The 22468-nt window shown below is 33.2% G+C and overlaps 2 protein-coding genes across 4 annotated transcripts in view; one reads left to right on the top strand and one right to left on the bottom strand.

The window, feature by feature from the left end:
• The window catches only part of LOC130900624 (uncharacterized), a 23045-nt gene extending 16443 nt beyond the window's left edge, over nt 1-6602 (bottom strand). Inside the window, exon 1 of the mRNA XM_057811347.1 lies at nt 6145-6602. The gene's annotated coding sequence lies outside the window, so the exon portion shown is untranslated. The remainder of the gene's footprint in view (nt 1-6144) is intronic.
• On the top strand, nt 2998-22412 carry LOC130900623 (dynein axonemal intermediate chain 3). 3 transcript variants are annotated; one of them, XM_057811344.1, is made up of 17 exons: nt 2998-3187; nt 9095-9217; nt 10857-11011; nt 11116-11266; nt 11320-11509; nt 11570-11776; nt 13723-13968; nt 14892-15053; nt 16118-16304; nt 18184-18395; nt 18468-18720; nt 18788-19047; nt 19104-19275; nt 20631-20930; nt 20983-21154; nt 21211-21437; nt 22141-22412. In XM_057811344.1, exons 3-17 carry the CDS (start codon nt 10897-10899, stop codon nt 22305-22307), a joined length of 3021 nt encoding a protein of 1006 aa, XP_057667327.1. In that variant the 5' UTR covers nt 2998-3187; nt 9095-9217; nt 10857-10896; the 3' UTR covers nt 22308-22412. The 3 variants fall into 3 exon arrangements, with proteins under 3 accessions (XP_057667327.1, XP_057667329.1, XP_057667328.1); XM_057811345.1 differs by lacking the exon at nt 2998-3187 and adding an exon at nt 6560-6757; XM_057811346.1 differs by lacking the exons at nt 18184-18395; nt 18468-18720.
• Nucleotides 22413-22468: the final 56 nt, after the last annotated feature.

Genomic DNA, 22468 nt, shown 5'->3' with positions numbered 1-22468 from the left:
TAACAGTTGGAAAATATGTCAACAATGCAAAGGCACTTTTAAGGGAAGTAAAAGATTTGTCGGGGTCCTTTCCCTACTTTATAAACGCTTTTTAAATGTGTTCAATCGCCTTTGATCTTCCTTAGAATCATGGTGAATACAAATTTTAGAATTCCACATTCAACTGGTGCAGTACTGAATCCTAATTATGTGTTGAGATTAACTATCTACGTACGGCACTCATCGAAATTAAGTAATGAAAAATTATGTTTAAAAGTTTGGTAAATATCTAACAATCCGTTAGTCTACGTGGACTCATCATTTCCTCTGTTTACCAATCAAAACATCGAATTGTAAATATAAATGCATTTCTATTGGCCTAAGCTGTCGGAAGGCGTATGTACACAATTTCTTTGAAATATTCCTGCTAGACAGTCTGCGATAAGCAGTGTCGTGGCTTGGTGAGATTCATTTAATTCATACATTTCTTTAAATAAATAGAAATATGGTGGTTTTTCGTCAGGTATGAATTTAATAATAAAGATTTAGATATACAAACACAGCAAGTTATTTTAAAATTCGATTGTTTAAAAATGGAAAATATTCAGCAATTTGATAACGCAATCATAATAAGAATTGCTAAATTAACTAGAGTAAACAAATTTTTCATTTATCGATAAGTCACGAAAGGGGTTGCTGTGGATAATTCATTAAACAAAAAAGAAGGTATTCCAGAGATAAAATCCAAGATGAAGGTTAAATCAAATAATCCAGGTGCCCTTGCTGTACATGAAGAAGACAAATGTACTCTGAAGGAAAAAAATTCACGAAAATCAGCGATTTATAATAAAAAAGATTAGGAGCAGAAGCTAAAATAAAGATGGGCGTTGGTAAATCAAAAATTGAACAATTCTAAACGACTTTTTTTGTATGACTTATAACCTAAGAATGTATTCGTAGTATTTTTTTGTCGCACCTCGTATAACCCTTGGCGAAACTCATTTTGTTTATAATAATAATTATTATTTAGATTGGTAATAGTAAAAAAATGTATTCGTAGTATTTTTTCCTCGCACCTCGTATAACCCTTGGTGAAACTCATTTTGTTTATAATAATAATTATTAATTAGATTGTTAATAGTAAAAGACTCAATTAAATGATATCATGAGATGCGACTAAACATCTTGCCGCTGTAGTCTTGAAACCCATTTCCAGGTAGTGAACCCGACGACAATCTCAATTTACTTTCACTGAATGAATGTGAGCTCTTTCTCCGAGTTAATTTCTACAAGATTTTCCCATTAAAATAGTTATTAAACAATTAATTTTCAAACAATAGTTAACAATAACGAACAACAGCTGCTTTACGTTAATTGACTTCACTTCACGGTATACTCCTCAAGCTCAATCTTAAATCGAATTAAACATGTTTACTCTGATTGATAATGTGCATCAGTTAATTTTATTATTTCGATTTATTAGACTGAAAATATATAAACAAACAAATGTAATTTTTAATAATATTGACATTGTCGTCTTGTCTGACATGGATCTTCTTTTTCATTTTTCGTATCGCGCCATTTTGAACAGCTGATAGTTGCGGCGTTGCCGTGTTTATATTACCAATTCAGTATATGCTTGATATAAATGTCTTCAGAACGATTTTTGTTATAAAACTGAATCTAATAAACGAAACAACTAAAGCGTATCTTCAGTTTAACTGTAAAAAGACATCGAATAACGGATTTGAAAATGTTTATTCAGTAGGAATATTTAATACAACGTGTCTCTAAAGAAACTTCGCATCAAAAAAAATAGAGTTTATTCAAAAAATGTTCGTTACATATTAATTGCTTGGGAATTTATTTTTTGAAAATAACCGTCCAAATATTCACGTCGATATGTTATCGTAAACATCGTAAACAAGATATCAACATTGACATAACCCCTCAGGAAAAAATCCATAGGTGTTAAATCGGGACTGCGTGGAGGCCAACTTATGTCACCTTTCACGAAATCATGGCAGATATCTGTTGGACGTGTGTAAATTTGCCCCGTCCTGCTGGAACCATGTTTTTCGGTTTATAACTATAAAATTTTTGCAGTTCAGACATGAAGAAGTCGTCTATCATCTCCACAAAATGCTCCGAATTAATCTTGAAGAAAGTAAAAGCCTATAATCAGCACATACGTTCACTTTAGGTGAATGTAGAGGTTCAGGCTCGTTACCAACAAACCCAATTACATTTTTGGACGTTCTAGGAGACCTTGGACGCCGGCGCCGTTCACGCAATAAGCAATATACAGGGGAACTTTCTTTGGAAACCTCTTTTTAAAATGATTTACTAGAATATAAATCCTATGATGACATCATATTAAATGAATAAAAAACAACAAAATTATTATTTGGGGTCGAAAATATTTGTTGAAATTTTATCAAAAATAATCTAAGAAAAGTATTGAAATTATAAATAATCATGTAAAAGCGGCAACGTTACAATCTTAGAAAGGAGACTAACGTTGCCGATTTTTATTTACCATTAGTCGTATGGTTTATCAACGTGGTTCGTAGGGTTTAACTCAAAAAATACATAATTCTTAAAATATATAACAAAAAAAACCGCTTCTAAAGTAAGTAGGATCGAATACTGTTCATATTGTAGGTGTTATTTAATTTTTTTTCTCATTTAACTCAATAAAAATCGTGTGATTTACCCCACTTCACCCTTAATACCTCAAATAGCAACCTATGATATTAAATATCAATATATAATTCATAAAAGTACAAAAAATGGCGATTTTAGAGAAAATATTTGAAATATTTTGAAATTAGTTTGAGTTGCGAAAATATTTTACGATAAAAAAAATAAACAACACGAATTGTAGTGTAAAGCTTTGTTTTAAATTAAATTGATATGAAAAATACCACACCTATGTTCAATAAAGCCGATATGGCAACTTTGCTAACATAATGAGTTGTAAAATTATGACCGTCGCTGTTTAAGGTTTTCGTCTGTTATGGTAGAGGGCAAGCAATTATCGCGCCTATAGCGTCTGACTGCAATTTTGGGTATTTGTTGGATTATTTTGATTAATTCACTTATTAAATAGAATTTTTGTGATATTATGTTAAAATATAACAAATTATATAGTACGTGTATGTGTGTAGTGTACAAAAAAGGGGGTATTTAATTCCAGATTTACCTTGTAAGTATTTTTAGGTTAAGATATACTTTGTTAATATAATGTTTAGCAACGCTACTGATTCTATTCGTGAAATAAATAAATAAGATTACAAAAACAAATTAAGAAATCTTCTGCAACAATTATTTATGTCAATAGAAGTAAAATCCATATATCCTCTGTGTCTTCTTCTACATCCGGTAAATGTTTATAATGTTTACAATGTTCTAGCGAAACAAAAAAAATTATATTTTATAATAATACATCGTATTTAAACAACCTATAGACGGATGAACGAATTTAAGCACGGAATGTATCTATTTGAATGAAATGTACTCGATAAAATTATGATCAAGTGATGTATGAATCCTGTCGACAATTGTTATACTTTGCGGGTTGTTAACTCGAAATCACCATAAAATTTGACTGTACTATTTTAGTTGCATTTATGATTTTTCGGTTCTCAAATTAATTATTTCGAACAAAATCGAGGAGTATGTGTTTTCAAGGTCATTTCGAGAGAATGAAACATTTCTGGTATGTTTTTGTCTTACAGCTTGTCCGAATGGTATTAAACAGTTTTTTATTAACAAAAAAAAATTTAGAAGCAGATAAATTCTTTTGAAGTACAGCGCTGTAATGAAAATATTAAACGATATCAAATGTTGCGTGTCACCTTGACTAAATTCAATAAAATTAGTTACATTCAATCCAATAAACAACAGAGGAGCATTAAAAATAGATCTTAGCGTTCTTGAATATACGCTATTATCCAATTACGTAATCCAAATGCATAAAAACGTTGTTAATTTCGTTATTATTTATTTACAAGCTTTATTTTTCAGTTAAAATTTTATATTCTAAAGTAAATAAATGTATTTTTTTTTAAATCCTATATAATACGTAAAGTAACTTCGTGATACGTGGATTTATATTCTTAAACGAAAATAAACGGTTTCTTTTGATGATATTATAATATCAGACTATTTATTTTATTCAAAAATGGTAAATAAGATACTTTGATTATATTTTATGGAAATACTTTGGTTTTTTATAAAACAGGGGCGGCTAGTTTATAACCTGTAATAAAGAACGTGTTCCACACGCTCATTCCATGACCTACGTTATACTTTCCGCAGTCTGAAACTGCAATCAGTTCAACGAAATGGGTATTACGGTGGTTAGTTGCCGAGTAAATCCCTTTTTTCGTGACTTTTCGAACTGTACGGTTCTTTAACACAATTTGAACTGATTAACAATGTACCATAAAAGAGTACGTGTGATTTTAAGCAGTATTAAGTAATATCCAACTAAATAAATACGTGGAAAATCTCTGAGCGCATGCGCATATATTGATTAGTGCTAATATCTTTAAGTTGAGGTCGGAAATTTTTCAAACAACCCTCGTAGAAGGTGAGTCGTATTTTCGGTACTAATTGTTTGTATTTATCGATGACACCCTCCGACATAAGATGAAATTAGTACAGTACAAAGTACAGAAATGAGATTTCTAAAAAAATAGAAAAGAAATCAAGATACGACAACATTTATAAGAGAAAATTTGAATTTGAAACCGATTCAGAACTGAATTGGGAACGACAACTGACATGTTTTGGCTACGTCACGATAACTGAAGATATAAGAAGGGCTCACGATAACAAAGGAAGACAAAGGAGGAGCTGGATACGAGAAATAAAGATAGCAGGAAACAACACAAAAGACACAAGATAGGAAAGAAGACAGTTTTGGAAAAAGAAGCCTACGCAATGACTTAACTCCAACAAAAAATTGAGATGACAGGAAACAAAACAAAAGACAGCACAGGAAAGAATGAAAACAATTGTGAAAAAAAGGAACCTACGCAATGGTTTAACTACAATAAAGATGGCAGGAAACAAAGGAAAAGACACGATAGAAAAGAATGGACACTGCTGTGGAAAAAGGAAGCCACGTAATGATATAACTCCAGCATGCCTTGTACCTGAAAGCTTCAGGATTAAGTAAGGTACTTATTGGAAAAAAAATTATGATTAGGCTACGTAATATTCAATACACAGGGCTTAGGCCTTTCCAAAACTCTTTCCATTGTTCTGTATAGCTTACCAGAGACTGGAAACTTGCACATTTATGAAAATTTTAGAAAATATTTAGATTATTCTGTAATAGTATATAAAAATGACCCTACGAAGTTTTACAATTAAGTTTTATGATTCTCTCGTATATAAAAATAAACCATAGTGACTCTTCCAAAAATCTGTTAAGTAAAAATAGTCATTAGAATCTTTTTTAAAAAAAAATTACCACTCTCCCCCATCCCTCGTATCCCAAAACCACAGAAAATAAAATAAACAATATAATTAATAATTTTTTTAATAAATTTCTTTCTGAATTTTATCACATCCATTTAGAAACACCCTGTATGTAGAATATGTTGACGAAAACAATTGTGATTTTTGTTATGTCTCTTAATTAGATTAGTTTTATGTATAAATTTATTTATGTTCAATTACGTCCTGTAGCAACAATATTTCATCAAATAATATTTTTACTATGACCCAAACATTCCTTTTTATTTTTAATAACTTTAAATGATTTTAAAACGTTATTATTTTCTAAAAACGAAACAATGGTGAATTCTGTATATTTCAACTTCTTTTTGTAAAGAGAAATCTACCATCAAATCAATTTTTATATACCAAAATAATTCAGTAGAATTAAAAAATCTTTTTCGTGTCATCGATACTAAACTCATTAAAATATTTTTGTTCAAACGGATTCCAGTTGAGGAATGGAAAGTTCTTCATAGTACGGTACAAACTAGATATTTTTCGTAGTTTTAACCATACAAATAAATATAACAAACTATTGGTACACCTTGTATATATTAATATTTAGTTATCCGCAACTTTCTAACAAATTTTTATTACCGCTATGTATCATATTCATAAAAACGACACACCTATAAATCATGTATTACATACCTAATTTCTTAAATTTCAATACGCGGTAATCCTATTAAAAAATCCAAAGAACGTCAAGGTGATTAAAGCGAGCCCTATCACTTCCATCAGTTTAGTTTTTCTATTATAAAAGATAATGAAAAAAAAATATTTCTTTTATTTTCACCACACACCAACTTTATAAAACCACTTTATATTTATAAAAATATCGGAAAAAACGCGGTCACATTTTCCAAAGACCGTGTTAAATGTGTTCGAGCTATGCATATACAATACGAGCTCGATTGTTTTCATCGGCCGAACTGAGTACAGAACACCAACGACTGGCACTCTTTGATGTTGTTGAATGTAGGTTATGTTCGGTTACGACGCGGTGAAGCCATACGTGCCAAAAAAAGGGTTTCTATCTTAAGATACAGCGGCGTATTCGACTTCAAAGATACTCGATAGGTTAAAGGTTGAAAAAAAAAGACAGTGGCGGGTTAAAATAAGTTTATTATTTTTATATTTGAATATTTCAACTACTGACACGATATTAGTGGTAGGGGTAATAATAATAAACAATAGACTTATTTATATTGTAGTTATTGTGATAGTGTCTGGCAACATTGTTCGTTATTATAGTATATAAAAAGTGAGTATTAAAAAAACGAACTTGTTTATATTTATACAGTGCTAGTTAAAAATGACATGAATATTTGTAACTGTTTCATTTTGAATTATCGAAATGTAGATATTACTCATAGGTGACGTCACATTATGGCGATTAATTTATGACAAGTGACAAGTCATATTATACTATTTAGAATGAAATTAAATGTTAAATTTAATTTCATTCTAAATAGTCGCTGTAATATACTTATAATATACCGGGTGGGCAAATATCAATAAAAAATTCTAATATACAATTATGAAGACTCCGTTTAAATTCTGAAAATAATTTCTACGTATTTCTCGGACCTACAGTCGTTCTCAGTTGAACACACGGTACAATTTTCAAATAAACTAGTGCGACATTCTGCGTATTATCACGAAACAGAGTGAATTCTTATTATGAGATCGCCAACTAGTCTGTTATCACGTTTTAGCATTTAACTATCGGATCGACATTCAAACACGTTCATTGAAGTTTAAAAAAAAATGTAAATAACAACTAGTACATAATATATGGACCATGTATACGTATGATTAGTCACTGCCAAATGAAGGTAACGCCAAATATTGACGCCTTGGACAATATTTCACACTTTTGTACAAATTGATGAAATTTTTAATAATGATCTATGCTATTAAATTTTTTAACTCGGCATACTTTAATTTGTATACTTTCATACCTTACCCTTTGTCTACACCAGCGCTGTTGTGGTAGGTTTTTGAACTATCGTGTACAGCTTCAATTTCAACAAAAATTTTCCTCCTTTTCTCTACCTCCATAATGTTTAAAATTTCTTTGATTTCGTAAACGTATTCAGAAATTTTTATTTTTTAAACGTTATTAAGTATTTATTTGTTATTAATAATAATGGCCGTTGTTTTATTTTCGTATACCGCTTTAATATTATACAGATGTATATTTTCTACGCATATTCGAACGTTTGATTGAATCGACCATTGTTTGATCAATAATTTCCACTATTTGCTAATAGTGACGTGGTAAAAAGTTTCTTTACGTTTTTATTTCAATATGGAACAATTACAATTAATTACAAAACACGAGTAAGTTGTTTAAATTAATACAATTGCCAAAAAATTTGTATTTGTAAAATAATTTAGTTCTAAAAAGAACATAGAAAAGTTTTTGTTCGATACTTATGTAATTGAGCAATCCAACAAATCGTCAAAATCAGCTGATGCCGATTTAAACATGGCTGCCGTGGAGTAAACTTGGTGTCGCAAGTATTCTGTGATTCACAACGCATCAGTGCCATCTAGTTGTGGTTAAGAATATTTAAGAATTGTCAAAATTAGCTGGAAAATGGCCGACGTGGGGTAAACAAATGCTTATGCCGTAAATTTCTGTTTAGTTCGTGAAATTATTTATTGGATTTTAGACCTCATTATACCCAGTTTTATAACGAAACGGTTGTTTGAAGAGTTGCTACTTGTAGTAGTACGAAATTTACTCACGGAAACGAGGCGATAAATTTGAATGCAACAGTGGAAATTACTTTCCAAACTAAGTATTCTAAATTTTGTGAATTGCTTGAAAGTTTACTTGCAGACTTAACCAATTTCACTTAAACGAAACCGGAAAAAATCAAGAAAAGCTAACATGGTTGCCTACGATTATTTACCCTACGGCCGTCATTTTGACGTAAATCAGCTCAACGAAACTATCAATCTAAGAAAACAGCTGATTTACGTCAAAATGACGGCCGTAGGGTAAACAATTGATTGTATATAGCTTTGTTAACTTTTCTTGGTTTTTTCACACTTGTTTTTGTAGGAATAGGACTCTATAGATACTTTCAGTCAGTCTGCGAGTAAACTTTCAAACAATTGGCAAAATTTAGAACAATTGGTTTTTTTTGGCAATTAATTTCCACTGAACCCTTTTCATTAGTTGAAAAGAGCTGTAGTCAAAAACCTAGTCGTTTTCATCAAGTTTCCAATACTCTAGCATTTCATACTATATTTACGATTTACATCCACTAAGTCCAACACTGCATGGTAAAAAAACCAACAAACCCACGTTTCCGGGGGGAAATTTCGCACCATTTTAAGAAACAACCCTTTAAGAATCCATTTCGCAATAAAGCTGAAAATAATAAGGTCTAAAATCCAGCAAATACCACATAGAAAGTTACGGCGCAAGCATTTGTTTATCCTACAGCGGCCATTTTTCAATGGGCATCAGGTGATTTTGACAATTTGTTAGATTGGTTAATTTTGATATTGACTTTATCTATGATGATAGTGTGAAGTTTGACGTTGACATTTCTGTAAATAATTTTAAAAAAATGTCAACTAGGAACGTCACTGCGCAATATGCATCCGGCAAAACGAAAAAGAAAAAAAGAAAGAAGAAGGATATTTTCGATATATCTGGTGTGAAAAAAATCGTCTTAAGCGAATTAGCTCAGAAAATAATAGGGTAAGTATAATACCTTATAATAATTGTAATATTAGAATATTTCTCCCACCATGACGTGATAGAATGTTTTTTATTATTCTAAAATAAAAAAAAAACTTGACATGGTCTATCTTTGAAATAATAGCAGTTCCAAAACTTATCATATCGTCGCCTTGGAGTGTAAACTAAAGTTGCTAAATCCAAACGATTCAAACTTTCGCGCCTAAATCCAGCGTCACCGCCATTTTGTACTTAAGCGGTAAACAGAATGAAAGCGAGCATGACGCGCTCTAGACGTTTATAGATGTCAAAAACGCACACAATGATCGCGCTTGTACGTGCTCTAGTTTGTAGTTGCAGATACCCCGAAAAAGGACTTTTTTGAGTGAAAAACTGATAGAATTTGTACGTGCTCATGAGTGTTTATATAACAAACAGTCGGGTGGATACAGGAAAACTAAAATTCGGCAGAACTAGCGTCATGTTCTAGTTCATTGTGTGCACGGCTTTAGTCTTTTACTGCGTTCGACTACGTAAATCTGACACGTCTCTCTTCGGTATCGTTCGTCAATCCATTTTGAATCAATCTGACTGCTCAGTTCGCGTTCGGTTATATCAATATTTGAACACTCTGAGTAATATTTCTTCGCCCCAAATTATGAAATGTGATAATCGCGCTTGTACGTGCTGTTGACGTCGAACTTAACTACTTTTTACGCGATTATCATCGTTAAACGTCAAAAACATAACCCCACTTCTCTAGTGTAGTTTGTAGCTGCAGATATCTTAAAAAAGGACTTTTTTAATGAAAAACTGATAGAATTTGTACGTGCTCATGAGTGTTTATATAACAAACAGTCGGATGGATACAGGAAAACTAAAATTTAGCAGAACCAACGTCATGTTCTAGTTCATCTTGTGCACGGCTTTAGTCTTTTACTGCGTTCGATTATGTAAATCTGACACGTCTCTGACTGTTCGGTATCGTTCGGCAATTCATTTTGAATCGATCTTACTGTTCAGTTCTCGTTCGGTTCTATTTGAACAGTCTGAGTAAGATTTCTTCCCCTGAATCATGAAAGTATTTACTATTCTGACCGACCGTTAACAAAAAGGGTTTGGAGGCACACATCACTGAGCGGGAGCAGTGGATCGGTGACTCCAAACCCGCTATACAGAATAATGGCACCATCTGGCACAGAAACGGCTTGACCGGAAACTGTCATCTAAAGGGCATCACGGACGATCCGGAGAGCCACGTCATCGGTGAGTGCCCAGCACTGACATGATGGCGATTTAAACACTTGAGCCTGCCTAATGACATCAATCAGTTCAAGCCAAAGCGCCTGATCGACTTCTCAAAGGACATAGGCTATTGGTAACGTAAAGTTGATCACGACGGGCCTCTCTGATTGCCTATGTGCTCAACTGCCCCTTGGCCGTCCACAATGTAACTATGAAGTGGCTTTATTGAATTGTTGGTATTTATTTGACATCAGACATGAACTACCCAGTGTTATAAAGACAGATTACCATTTAAGAAGTGGTATATTAAATCTGAAATCTACACCTACAACAAAAGGTAGTGTCCTGAATCACCAGATTTCAATCCATTAGATCTACTTTTGCTTGTACACCTTTTCATAGATTGGTTTCTTAGATGTGTTGCTGGAGAGCAGGTAACCGCAGAAAATCCTTGGATGTTTGTCGGGAAAGAACCAATAGCAGACAATTTAGAATTACATGAAGAAAGTTCGGAATTTTTACCAGTAAAAAAGGAAATTTTAGCTTTTCCTGGCAATAAGATTTTGATGGGTAATTATTTAAATATTTAACCGTTATCCTACTTTCGTTATTACCAAAATTTATCGTTTAATTCCATATTTTATTAGTTTTCTAGTTAGTTTATTACTCTTTAGGTTACATACCGGACGAATCGAAAGATACAGATGAATTTTATATTTGCATAACTGAAGCAGCCACCAAAGCAGTAAAAGACATTATTGAAAAGATGAAACAACAACAAGAGAAACGATTATATAACACACTGAATAAAACAATCAGAGATTGGTACTTTCAGATCATCTTAGCAATAATGTCAAGTTGAAGTAATATTTTCTTAGGGTACCAATGGGATCTGAGGAAGAGGTCGACGAAAATCTATTAAAAAACAACAGACCCTTAATAGAAGTCGAAATTGAATCCCAGTATCCGATATTTTCGTCAAAACCGGAATTTCAAATTGTTAAAGCCGAAAATAGAAGAGACGGTTACGTGGAATTGAAATGGACATCGGAGGAACGTATTATAAACGTATGAATTCTAAAATTATAACAAATAAATTATGTAACAAAAATTTTGTTTTAATTGAAGGTGTATAAAAAGAGAATAGATCAACCGGTTCAAGCGGCTCCAAGGTTCATTACTATGGAGGTACAGACCACTTGCACTTACCCCTCGAATTCGGCCACTCAGTATTCATACGAAGTTGAAGATACAACTAATATTTTGGAAAAATACGCAAAGTCCATAAAAAACTACGTTGAGGATAATATGGATAGTCTATCGGATTTATTGAGGGTAATTTAATTTATTAATTACTTTACAGAGACAGAAATATCTTCGTATATATAAGTAAACATAAACACATAACGAAAAGAAGACTCGAATAAATATTTGAAACTAATCAAATGTACCAGAAGACATACAGAGAGCAAGGAACATAGATAGCAACGTAAAAAGACAAACAGAGACGTAGGAACATATACAGAAAGGTAGAAATGTCTAAAGAAACACAGAAAGATGGACAGAAAGAATAGAAATAAATTTAGGAAGCTATTTAGCTGAAGAGATGCACCAGAAGATATGAAGAAAGAAAGAAAGATGAATAGGAACGTGAAGTAAAGATAAACATAGAAGCAGGGATATAGACAGGAAGATAGAAACACCTAAAGACGGACAGAAAGAATAGAAATAAATTTAGGAAGCTATTTAGATGAAGAGATGCACCAGAAGATATGAAGAAAGAAAGAAAGATGAATAGGAACGTGAAATAAAGATAAACATAGAAGCAGGGATATAGACAGGAAGATAGAAACACCTAAAGACGGACAGAAAGAATAGAAATAAATTTAGGAAGCTATTTAGATGAAGAGATGCACCAGAAGATATGAAGAAAGAAAGAAAGATTAATAGGAACGTGAAATAAAGATAAACATAGAAGCAGGGATATAGACAGGAAGATAGAAACACAGAAAGATGGACAGAAAGAATAGAAATAAATTTAGGAAGCTATTTAGATGAAGAGATGCACCAGAAGATATGAAGAAAGAAAGAAAGATGAATAGGAACGTGAAATAAAGATAAACATAGAAGCAGGGATATAGACAGGAAGATAGAAACACCTAAAGACGGACAGAAAGAATAGAAATAAATTTAGGAAGCTATTTAGATGAAGAGATGCACCAGAAGATATGAAGAAACAAAGAAAGATGAATAGGAACGTGAAATAAAGATAAACATAGAAGCAGGGATATAGACAGGAAGATAGAAACACCTAAAGACGGACAGAAAGAATAGAAATAAATTTAGGAAGCTATTTAGATGAAGAGATGCACCAGAAGATATGAAGAAAGAAAGAAAGATAGACAGGAACGTGAAAAGAGGAACAGAGAACATAGAAATACTTAAAAACACACAGAAAGATGGACAGAAAGATAAGGAAGAATAGTAGACCTAAAGAGAGGAAGTTGGTCATAGTGGAAAGCATACAGACATAAATGTAGAAAGGCAGACACACAGATAGAACCATAGCAACAATGTCAGAACTGTAGGATCATTAACAGGCATTAGAAACGGCAGTCAAGTAGACAGAAAATGAGGAACAAGGACAAACAGGCAAAGTGAAAGATGAAAATAAACAAAGAAAAAAGAAGAGGGCAGAATAGTAGGCATGAAGAGAGAAAAAGATGTAAAAAGAGATAAATGTAAAAAGGCAGACACAAAGATAGAACCATTGGAACAATTTCAGAACTATGGGATCATTAGTCAAGTAGACAGAAATTGGGGAACAAGGACAAACAGGCAAGCGAGACACAAAGAAAGATAGGAACAAAAATATAGGAGAACAGACTAGCAAGCATAAAGAGAGAAAGACGGGTTTAGTAGAAGGTAGACAGGGATAGATGTAAAACGGTAGACACGCAGATGGAGAGACAGCCTCAAATATAAACCGGCCGACAGGAACGGCTGATAGTATAGTGGAAGTGAGCACAGTCGGTGGTTTAAATATTTAACTTTGCTACGTAGCTAGATACTCTCTTTGAACTAGCGTTACAGTCTTACAAAGAAGCCTCGAACGTCTTTCCAGTCTCTGGTAAGGACCGGCCACTACACCAATCTTTGTTGCATCTTCAGAAACAATATATGAGTAATAAAAAAGGTTGATATAAGGGTGGACAGAGACAAGTTTAAAATAGATATCTACCCTTATTGTCTTTTCGATTGATTAAAGTCATATTTTAAAGGTGAATTCGACTATTAATTTTTACACGGACGATTATCTGGAACTGATCAATACGAGCGCCAGTTTTTTAACCGGTACTACCGTGGAAGAAGTGAAAGAATACATGTCGTTTATGGACGTCAATCGTTGTAAAGATAAAATGATAGCGGATGTCGTTTGGCATCCGATGTGGTCCGGAACCGTGGCTTTAGCTTACACCGACGAAGCCCCATTCATATATCATTACGGCCCCAACACAGAAGACAACGTAAGTACATTTTTGCATTTCGAATATCAACCTAACCTCGATATTTTTATATTTCCTTAAATTACATCCAAATTTTTAAAAAGTGGCAACGCTGTAATTTCATATTCGCTCAATAATACTTAATAAAATTTGGGTGGCAAAATTTTTAGTCTACAAGATCATATATGAAATATTAATGATTCCACATATTTTTTATCGTACCTCGTATTATATATTTTTCTCCTCAACACTGGTTTTTTTGATTAAATAAAAAAATATTTACTGCTGGTAATTATTTTTTGTTATAAATTGATTAACGAATATTAACATAACCTCGATATTTTTATATTTCCTTAAATTACATCCAAATTTTTAAAAAGTGGCAACGCTGTAATTTCATATTCGCTCAATAATACTTAATAAAATTTGGGTGGCAAAATTTTTAGTCTACAAGATCATATATGAAATATTAATGATTCCACATATTTTTTATCGTACCTCGTATTATATATTTTTCTCCTCAACACTGGTTTTTTTGATTAAATAAAAAAATATTTACTGCTGGTAATTATTTTTTGTTATAAATTGATTAACGAATATTAACATAACCTCAAATTTTTTTACATTTCATCAAATTAGATACTATTTGTAAAAAGTGGCAATGTTGTAAATTCAAATTCGCTCAGTAAAAGTTACCAAATAAATTGGGGCGGTAAATAGTACACTGAAAAAAAAATTAATATTCACGCTGCAGACCTAAAATGAAATAATAATTTAACATGTTTTTTTTTCGCACCTCGTATATAATTTTCAATGTGAAACTATGGGTTACAAACGTAATGTTTTTATATATATTCACTTTTATTTTAAATTAATTTAAAAAACTATTTAGTTTTCTCACTGTAGCGATTTTTTTACAGTGAAATATCGAATGACGTTTTCAGGTTTTAAAAGCGGTTCACGGTAATAATTTAACTCTAATTTGGAGCTGTTTGGACGGTCTAAGGCCGAAACTTATACTAGAATCGCCTAGAGAAGTGACCAAATTGGCGTTTTGTAAATTCGATGAAAATATTTTGATCGGCGGTTTGAAAAACGGTCAAATCGTAAGTATAAGAAAATCGATTCGTTTTAATCACCCGATCATTTCGATTGGTATTTTCACTTGAAATGCGGCTCCTACAAAACTGATAAAAATTTAAATTATTAATTATATCGATTGTTAATATACTGACACGAAGATACAATAAAACTGATAATAATTGAAATTATTTCTTATATCGATTGTAATCGATTGTCGAGATATTGACATGAAGAAACAATAAAATTAATAGTAATTGAAATTATTTCTTATATCGATTACAATCGATTGTCGCGATATTGACAGAAGCTGCTTGAAGTTGCAGTCATATGCTTGAACTTGTCAAGCGCCATATTGTAAATCGATGTTAGTTTTAAAATCAGTAGCGGAACTATTGACATTTTACAGGATAATACGAAATTGGAATATTAATTCATTTATCGTGAATACGTATACAGAGTGTGTGATAATACATATTTAGCAATTTCTCTCGAGAGTGCAAGTGATAGACTCTAGTGATCCTCTTGGGACTGTTATCTCGCGAGAGCAAGTGATAGACTCTGGTGATCCTCTTGGGACTGTTATCTCGCGAGAGCAAGTGATAGACTCTAGTGATCCTCTTGGGACTATTATCTTGCGACAGCAAGTGATAGACTCTAGTGATCTTCTTGTGACTGTTATCTCGCGAAGACAAGTGATAGACTCTCGTGATCCGCTTGGGACTGTTATCTCGCGAGAGCAAGTGATAGACTCTAGTGATCCTCTTGGGACTATTATCTTGCGACAGCAAGTGATAGACTCTAGAGATCTGCTTGTGCCTACTGTCTGGCGAATGCAAATGATGGAGTCTGATCAGCCACTTGTGGTTGTATCTTCGAGTATACCAGTGATACCCTCTACTGATCTGCTGGTGCCTATTATCTGGGGAGTGCAAGTGATAGACTCTAGTGATCTGCTTGTGCCTATATATACAAATTTTATTTGTAAATTTATACAAATAAATCGAAAATTAAAACTTTCATCATCAATTAATTTCGTTGGGGTGATTTTTTTTCTCTCGTAATTTGTGATATATCCTCATAATTTTAGATTATATGGGATATTCGTAACAAGTTACAGAAAGTTGAGGAGCTGGAAGTTTTGACTACTGCTCAACAAAAATATCGAGCTTATATGAATTCATTGATGACTTGGATGAAAAATATTCACGATCTGGCTATCATAAGACCTACGGCCATTTCAGATTTGAGACGTTCGCACAAAGGACCAGTCACAGGTTATATTATAGAATATTGTTTTCAAATTTATTTATAATAATTCGTACTACAGTAAAATTGACGTCTCCCTTCACAATTTTCATCAATTGAAATTACTGTAACGTTTTTCGTATTTATTTACACTCTTTATATTCGTGGGCCGAATTAAAAAGTCTCTTTCTAGAAATCATTTAGAAGAAATACTGTAAATAAACCGTCTGCTACTGAAAACATCAAACGAGTTCCGCTATTTATAAAAAATGTGAAAGTTGCCGCGCGAATTCGCCGAATTTTAAAATTTCATTGTAGTTAAACAGTGCCGGCCTAAGATCCCATTTCGCGAGCTTCTTCGTAATATTACAATATAAAAGAAAATTTTACATTTTTAATATCAGTTTATTTTAGTATATGTTTGGAGGATTCAAAGAAAATGTTGAGTGTTACTCTAAAAATCAATTTTTTGCAAAATATTTCCAAAAATTGGTAAGAAAAATTATTCTGGGGGGAAACGTCTTATAGAATTAAAAATTTATAATGGAAAATCCAGAAACTTTAATTTTTGAACTTTATTTTTATTTTTTATCCTTACAAATTGACCTATATCTTTATTTTTGTCTTCTGTTATCCAAATACACACAAAAAATTGATTTGTTTTCGGGTTTCCTTTTCATGTTCAACACTAAGTTGGAATCTCTGGAACCGTTGGTGATATTGACACCGTTTACACTACAACTACACCAACACTCACGATTACACTCTCTGAGGCGCGTTTCGATAATCAAGTTATCGTCTTCAGAGACTGAAGGTTACTTTACCCAAACAGTATAATTGCGAGTATTGGTGTAGTGGTGGTGTAAACAGTGTCTTCAAAACTGAGTCCCAATCGATGTTTATTTTTCAACGACATGTATATTAGGGTACCATGTATACCACGACCCAAAGGATCTATTGTGTCCCCTTTTTTGCTTTGATACAGGATATACTCAGTGTTTACTGCTGATCCATTAATCCCACTTCTCTTAGAAACCTCAGAATGGCTCTAGCAGCCAAAGATCGTCGTCTTTTATTTCATACACTCCTTGGTATATGGCTTCATAGTTCTGTGGTGTCTCACACTTTGAGATAATGCGGTTAAAGATTCGTTCCTCTTCAGAGTTCCATCGAATCGACAGCGCCCCGACAGGACTTCTGTTAGTTGTTCTTTTCCATGTTGATACATTCAGCAGATCTTCTCTGGTTATAGCTTCCCAAGATTAGTTCCGTCTGTCTCAAACCCTGTAGATTGTTCCAGTAACCGGTTTCATTCCTATCTACTTTCTTTTCCAATACTTTCTCTTTTATTCTGTAGCAGATGGCACAAAAGGGTGCAGGTCCTGTGAAGAGTTTGTATGCTTCTACTTCAACAGGTCTGTTAGCTATTTCGTTTCCTTTCAGTCCAGTGTATTCCGGAAACCATTGCTGGGTTGCTTTATTTTCCTTGCCTGGCATGGTATGGGAAATTTGGTTATGGCTTTGCCCGAATCTCTTTGTCCGTCTCAACTTCTGTAGATTGTTCCAGTAACCGGTTTCAACGAGTCTGTTAGATATTTCGTTTCCTTCCAATCTAGTGTATTTCGGAAACCATTGCACGGTGATTTTATTTTTCTTTCCGATGTCGTTTAGCTTCTCCCGACATTCCCGAACTAATTTAGCCATTAGAGCTTGGAGCTGGGATGGATGCTTGATATCCACATGGAGAATAATGAAAAAAATTGATCCAAGAATCCAATTTTGACAAAGAAAGTTGGAAAAAAATATACTGAAAGGTTTTTTTCTTAAAAATAGTTATGACGAATATATTGAACCAATTTTCCAAGAACTCGGGACGATCCAAGTTGATTATGACCATATTTTCTTTAGGTATAATTTGGTTATCGCCTTTTTATGAATTCTCTAAACTCGGAATGTTGAAAGAACTACCAGAAGATTCCGAACATTCCATGCAATTTATCACTTCGAGCGAAGATGGTAACGTACTGTTATGGGATCTCCTGAAAAAACCCACCATACAACCGGGGGGATTTAAACCGAGAAGATTAAGGAGACTCAAACAAAAACCTAGCGCTTTGATGGTACGTTTCCGGAACGTACATCCTCTATTTACAGTTGTCTTATTAAGTTACCCCCGATCATTTAATTTTTAGTCGGACGTATCGCCTTATAGAATCTATCATTTGATTTTGAAACCGATATATAAAGTAATAGTACCGAGATCGAGAAAATTACCACTGGCGATAGCCAGTTGTCACGAAACTTACTGTTCGATGAAATACGCCGAAATCGATCCGAACAAAAGTAAAAAAATCGCTCTGAACGAAAGAATCATGTACAAACCGATTTTCAGCAGGGTCTATCAAAAACCTTTAACGCCAAACTTGTTTATCGGTAGTATGGAAGGTAATTATATAATTGAAAACAAATTTCCCTATTTTGTTGTATAAATTAAAACGATTTGGCAACGCAGGTGATTTCATCCAAATGGTGTGGGAAGGTCAGGATTTCGATTCCGGCGAAATAGTTAATAGCGAATCGGGCGTTATAGTTTCGAGGGGGCGTTATCACGACGGACCTATCAATTCGATCGAAATATCGCCGGCGCACGATATTATTTTAACCGTAGGCGGTAGGGTTTTCGCCCTTTGGACGCCGGAATATCAACATCGACCATTACTTTGGAGGAAAAGGAAATATCTGTATACTTCCGGCGAATGGAACATTCACGAAGTGAGTCGATAATATATTATACCGTTACTGTTATCTAATTATTTTTTTATCCTCAGCCTCATTTATTCACCATTAAAGTTGTAAATGGAGACGTCGAATGTTGGTCTCTAGCCTACGATTCGAAGTACCCATCGTTTTCTTTACCGTTTTCGAGTAGTACTTTAACCGCTTCAGCTTTCCATTCGCTCAAATTGAAGAAACAAATTTACGGAGCCGCGGATCAATTGGGTAAGTTAATCCGATTCTACAAACAGTTATTTGTAACCGCTTTAACAGTAGCCATAAATTACCATCTCTCTATATCAAATTTTTCACAGATTTTCGTTCCCCAAGGTGAAATTCGATTCGTAAAATGGTTATTTTCTACCCGTTATAACAGTAACGAAGAAGACTTATCTCCACATTCATATTATTTCGCCGAAATTTTTTCGAAGGATTTTTTGTTAATTTGAATTTTTCTTCGTTCCTGAAGGCGAAATCTGGTTCGACAAACAGTTATCTTGTAACCGTTACAACTGTAACTATAAATTCCCATCTCTCTATATCAAATTTTTCACAGATTTTTGTTAATTTCAAGTTATTTTCGTTCCCCAAGGTGAAAAACTATTCGAGAAACAGTTATTTTGTAACCGTTATAACAGTAACTTCAAAGTCGCTTCTCTACATTTATATCATTTTGCCAAAATAGAATTTTTCGACAGATTTTTTGTTGATTTGAGTTTTTTTCCGTTCCTGAAGGCGAAATCTGCTTCGACTGTTATTATGTAACCGTTAAAACAGTAGCTATAAATTCCCAACTCTCTCCCTCTATATATCATTTCTCAAAAATCAAATTTTTCACAGATTTTCGTTGATTTTGTTATTTCGTTTCCAAGGTAAAATCCGTTTGGAGAAAAAGTTATTTTGTAACTGTTATATCAGTAGCGATAAATTCCTATCTCTAAAAGGATATCATTTTTCCCAAATCAATTTTTTAATTAATTTTATGTTTTTTTCGTTCCCAAAGGTGAAATTTGATTGGAGTAACATTTATTTTGTAACCGTTATAACAGTAGCTATAAATTCCCGTCTCTACATATGTCATTTCTAGAAAATCAAATTTTTGACAGATTTTTTGTTAATTTTTGGGTAATTTACGTTTGTTTTTTGTTCCCGAAGGTGAAAGACGATTCGGGGAGCAGTTATTTTGTAACCGTTATAACAGTAGCTATAAATTCCCGTCTCTACATATGTCATTTCTAGAAAATCAAATTTTTGACAGATTTTTTGTTAATTTTTGGGTAATTTACGTTTGTTTTTTGTTCCCGAAAGTAAAAGACGATTCGGGGAGCAGTTATTTTGTAACCGTTATAACAGTAGCTATAAATTCCCGTCTCTACATATGTCATTTCTAAAAAATCAAATTTTTGACAGATTTTTTGTTAATTTTTGGGTACTTTACGTTTGTTTTTTGTTCCCGAAGGTAAAAGACGATTCGGGGAACAATTATTTTGTAACCGTTATATCAGTAGATATAAATTCCCATCTCTACATATGTCATTTCTAAAAAATCAAATTTTTGACAGATTTTTTGTTAATTTTAGGTTCTTTTCGTTTGTTTTTCGTTCCCGAGGATACGGCGCCGGGATCTACGGAATCTAAATGCGAAAAATTCAAATACTTCATTCTGCGCGAATTGGATAGAAAGAAAAAGTTTGTGTCGTGGCAGAAAGTTTGGAACGAGAAAAACGAAGAGCTGCTATTAGAAAGGGGCACCGAAGAGCAAGATTTACACGAAAAAGAATTGGAGGAAAAAAGAGCGAAACTGGCGGAGAGTTTGGATAAGAAGAGCGCCGCGGACGCCATCGACGCCGCGGAAGCTAATAAAAAAGGACCCCAACCAGGTAATATACACCAATAAGTAATTTATTTAATCATGAAGATTTTTTTTTATAGGAAAATACGTTGAATGGATTATCGCTCAAAGACAAGCACAAGAAGAAGCGAGAATCAAAGCGACAATAATAAGTAAGAAGCAATTAGACACGAAAGAGCTGGAGAAGAGGAGAAAACCTTTACAGAAACTAGACGAGGAAAACGAACGCAAGAAAAGGAAACAGAAACAAAGGTAACTTAACACTTTATAATACACCCGTAGATGGATTTATTTTTCCATATTTTCAGATTGAAGGAAGGAGAATCGATTTTTATGAATACGGTGACGTCTCTGTTTCCAGATATTATGAAAGAAAAACCTCTTCCTCCACCCGATCCGTATTCCAGTCTAGAATTGGATTCCACATCGCTTCAAGAGACCTACGTCGGTTTCCGTGAGCTGAAGGAACATGCAGAGAAATTTATTACCAGTCATCCGTATAATTATGTATTTTATTGGAAAAAAGTTATTGCTAGTGAGTAGATATTAACATACATCTGATGACACCAATACCCTAGCTTTCGAATACAATTTATACCGATAGATATCAAACTGATAACAACTGACAGTAACAGACAACAAGTGGTACCAATCAACATTAACAGACTAAATTAGTAATACCAACAGTCAGTAACAGACATTAGTGATACCGACTGACAGTAACAGACATCTAGTGATAATGATCAACAAAAACAGGGATCAAATATTACTAACAGATATCGGGTGACAATAGTCTGACAGTAAGACAGTAAGTAAAACATTAGATGACATTAGACATTAAGTAACAGACATCGAGTGACAACAACCAAAAGTAAAACATGAAATGACACCATCAAACAGTACCACCGATAGCAACAGATATTAACTGACATTAGATATTAAGTAACAGACAGGGAGAGACAGTAGCCAAAAATAAAACAACAAATGCTGTGATTAGATATTAACAGACATCAAATGGTACTAAACAACAGTAACAGATTTATAGTGACATCAACCAACCAAAAGAGGGATCGAATGATACTAATTTGACATTAGATAGTGACAATGACCAAAAATAAGACTTCAAATGATACTATCTGGCAGTAATGGACGTCAGATATCAAGTGATACTATCGGATAATAACAGACGTCTAATGTTACAATATATAATTTCATTGAACGGTTTGTTTTGTTTGCAGATGGCAGAAGGAGAAGAGAAAAGTTGGCGAATATTAAAAAAGATACAAGAAAAGCATCAACCAGGTCAACTATTGCGTCGAGTATGGCGATCGATTTCATGGAGGAATTCGACGAAAAAGACGAAAATGAAAGTAACGAAAAAGAAGAAAAAGAAGTCACCGAATGAGGTTAATTTTTTTAAGTACCGCAATTTTTTTTTATATACTTTGTTGTAAATATTGTTTTCAGTTTTATTCCATTATCAATAGAAAATAAAATATACACAAAACAATATTGTGTTTCAATTTAGATCGGCATAATATAACTGTACGAAAGCTTTCAAATCAA

The sequence above is a fragment of the Diorhabda carinulata genome, chromosome X (assembly GCF_026250575.1).
Source record: "Diorhabda carinulata isolate Delta chromosome X, icDioCari1.1, whole genome shotgun sequence".
Classification (NCBI taxonomy): domain Eukaryota; kingdom Metazoa; phylum Arthropoda; class Insecta; order Coleoptera; family Chrysomelidae; genus Diorhabda; species Diorhabda carinulata.
The sequence above is the reverse complement of the archived record's forward strand: the minus strand, read 5'-3'. Positions and strand labels throughout refer to the sequence as shown.

Excerpts from the sequence above, each read along its gene's own strand:
- LOC130900623 (XM_057811344.1), top strand. The coding sequence starts at position 10,897 with ATGTTTGTCGGGAAAGAACCAATAGCAGACAATTTAGAATTACATGAA. Across the intron at positions 21,155-21,210 it reads AAAAGGAAACAGAAACAAAG|ATTGAAGGAAGGAGAATCGA; the intron begins GTAACTTAACAC and ends CCATATTTTCAG. Across the intron at positions 21,438-22,140 it reads TTGGAAAAAAGTTATTGCTA|ATGGCAGAAGGAGAAGAGAA; the intron begins GTGAGTAGATAT and ends TTTTGTTTGCAG.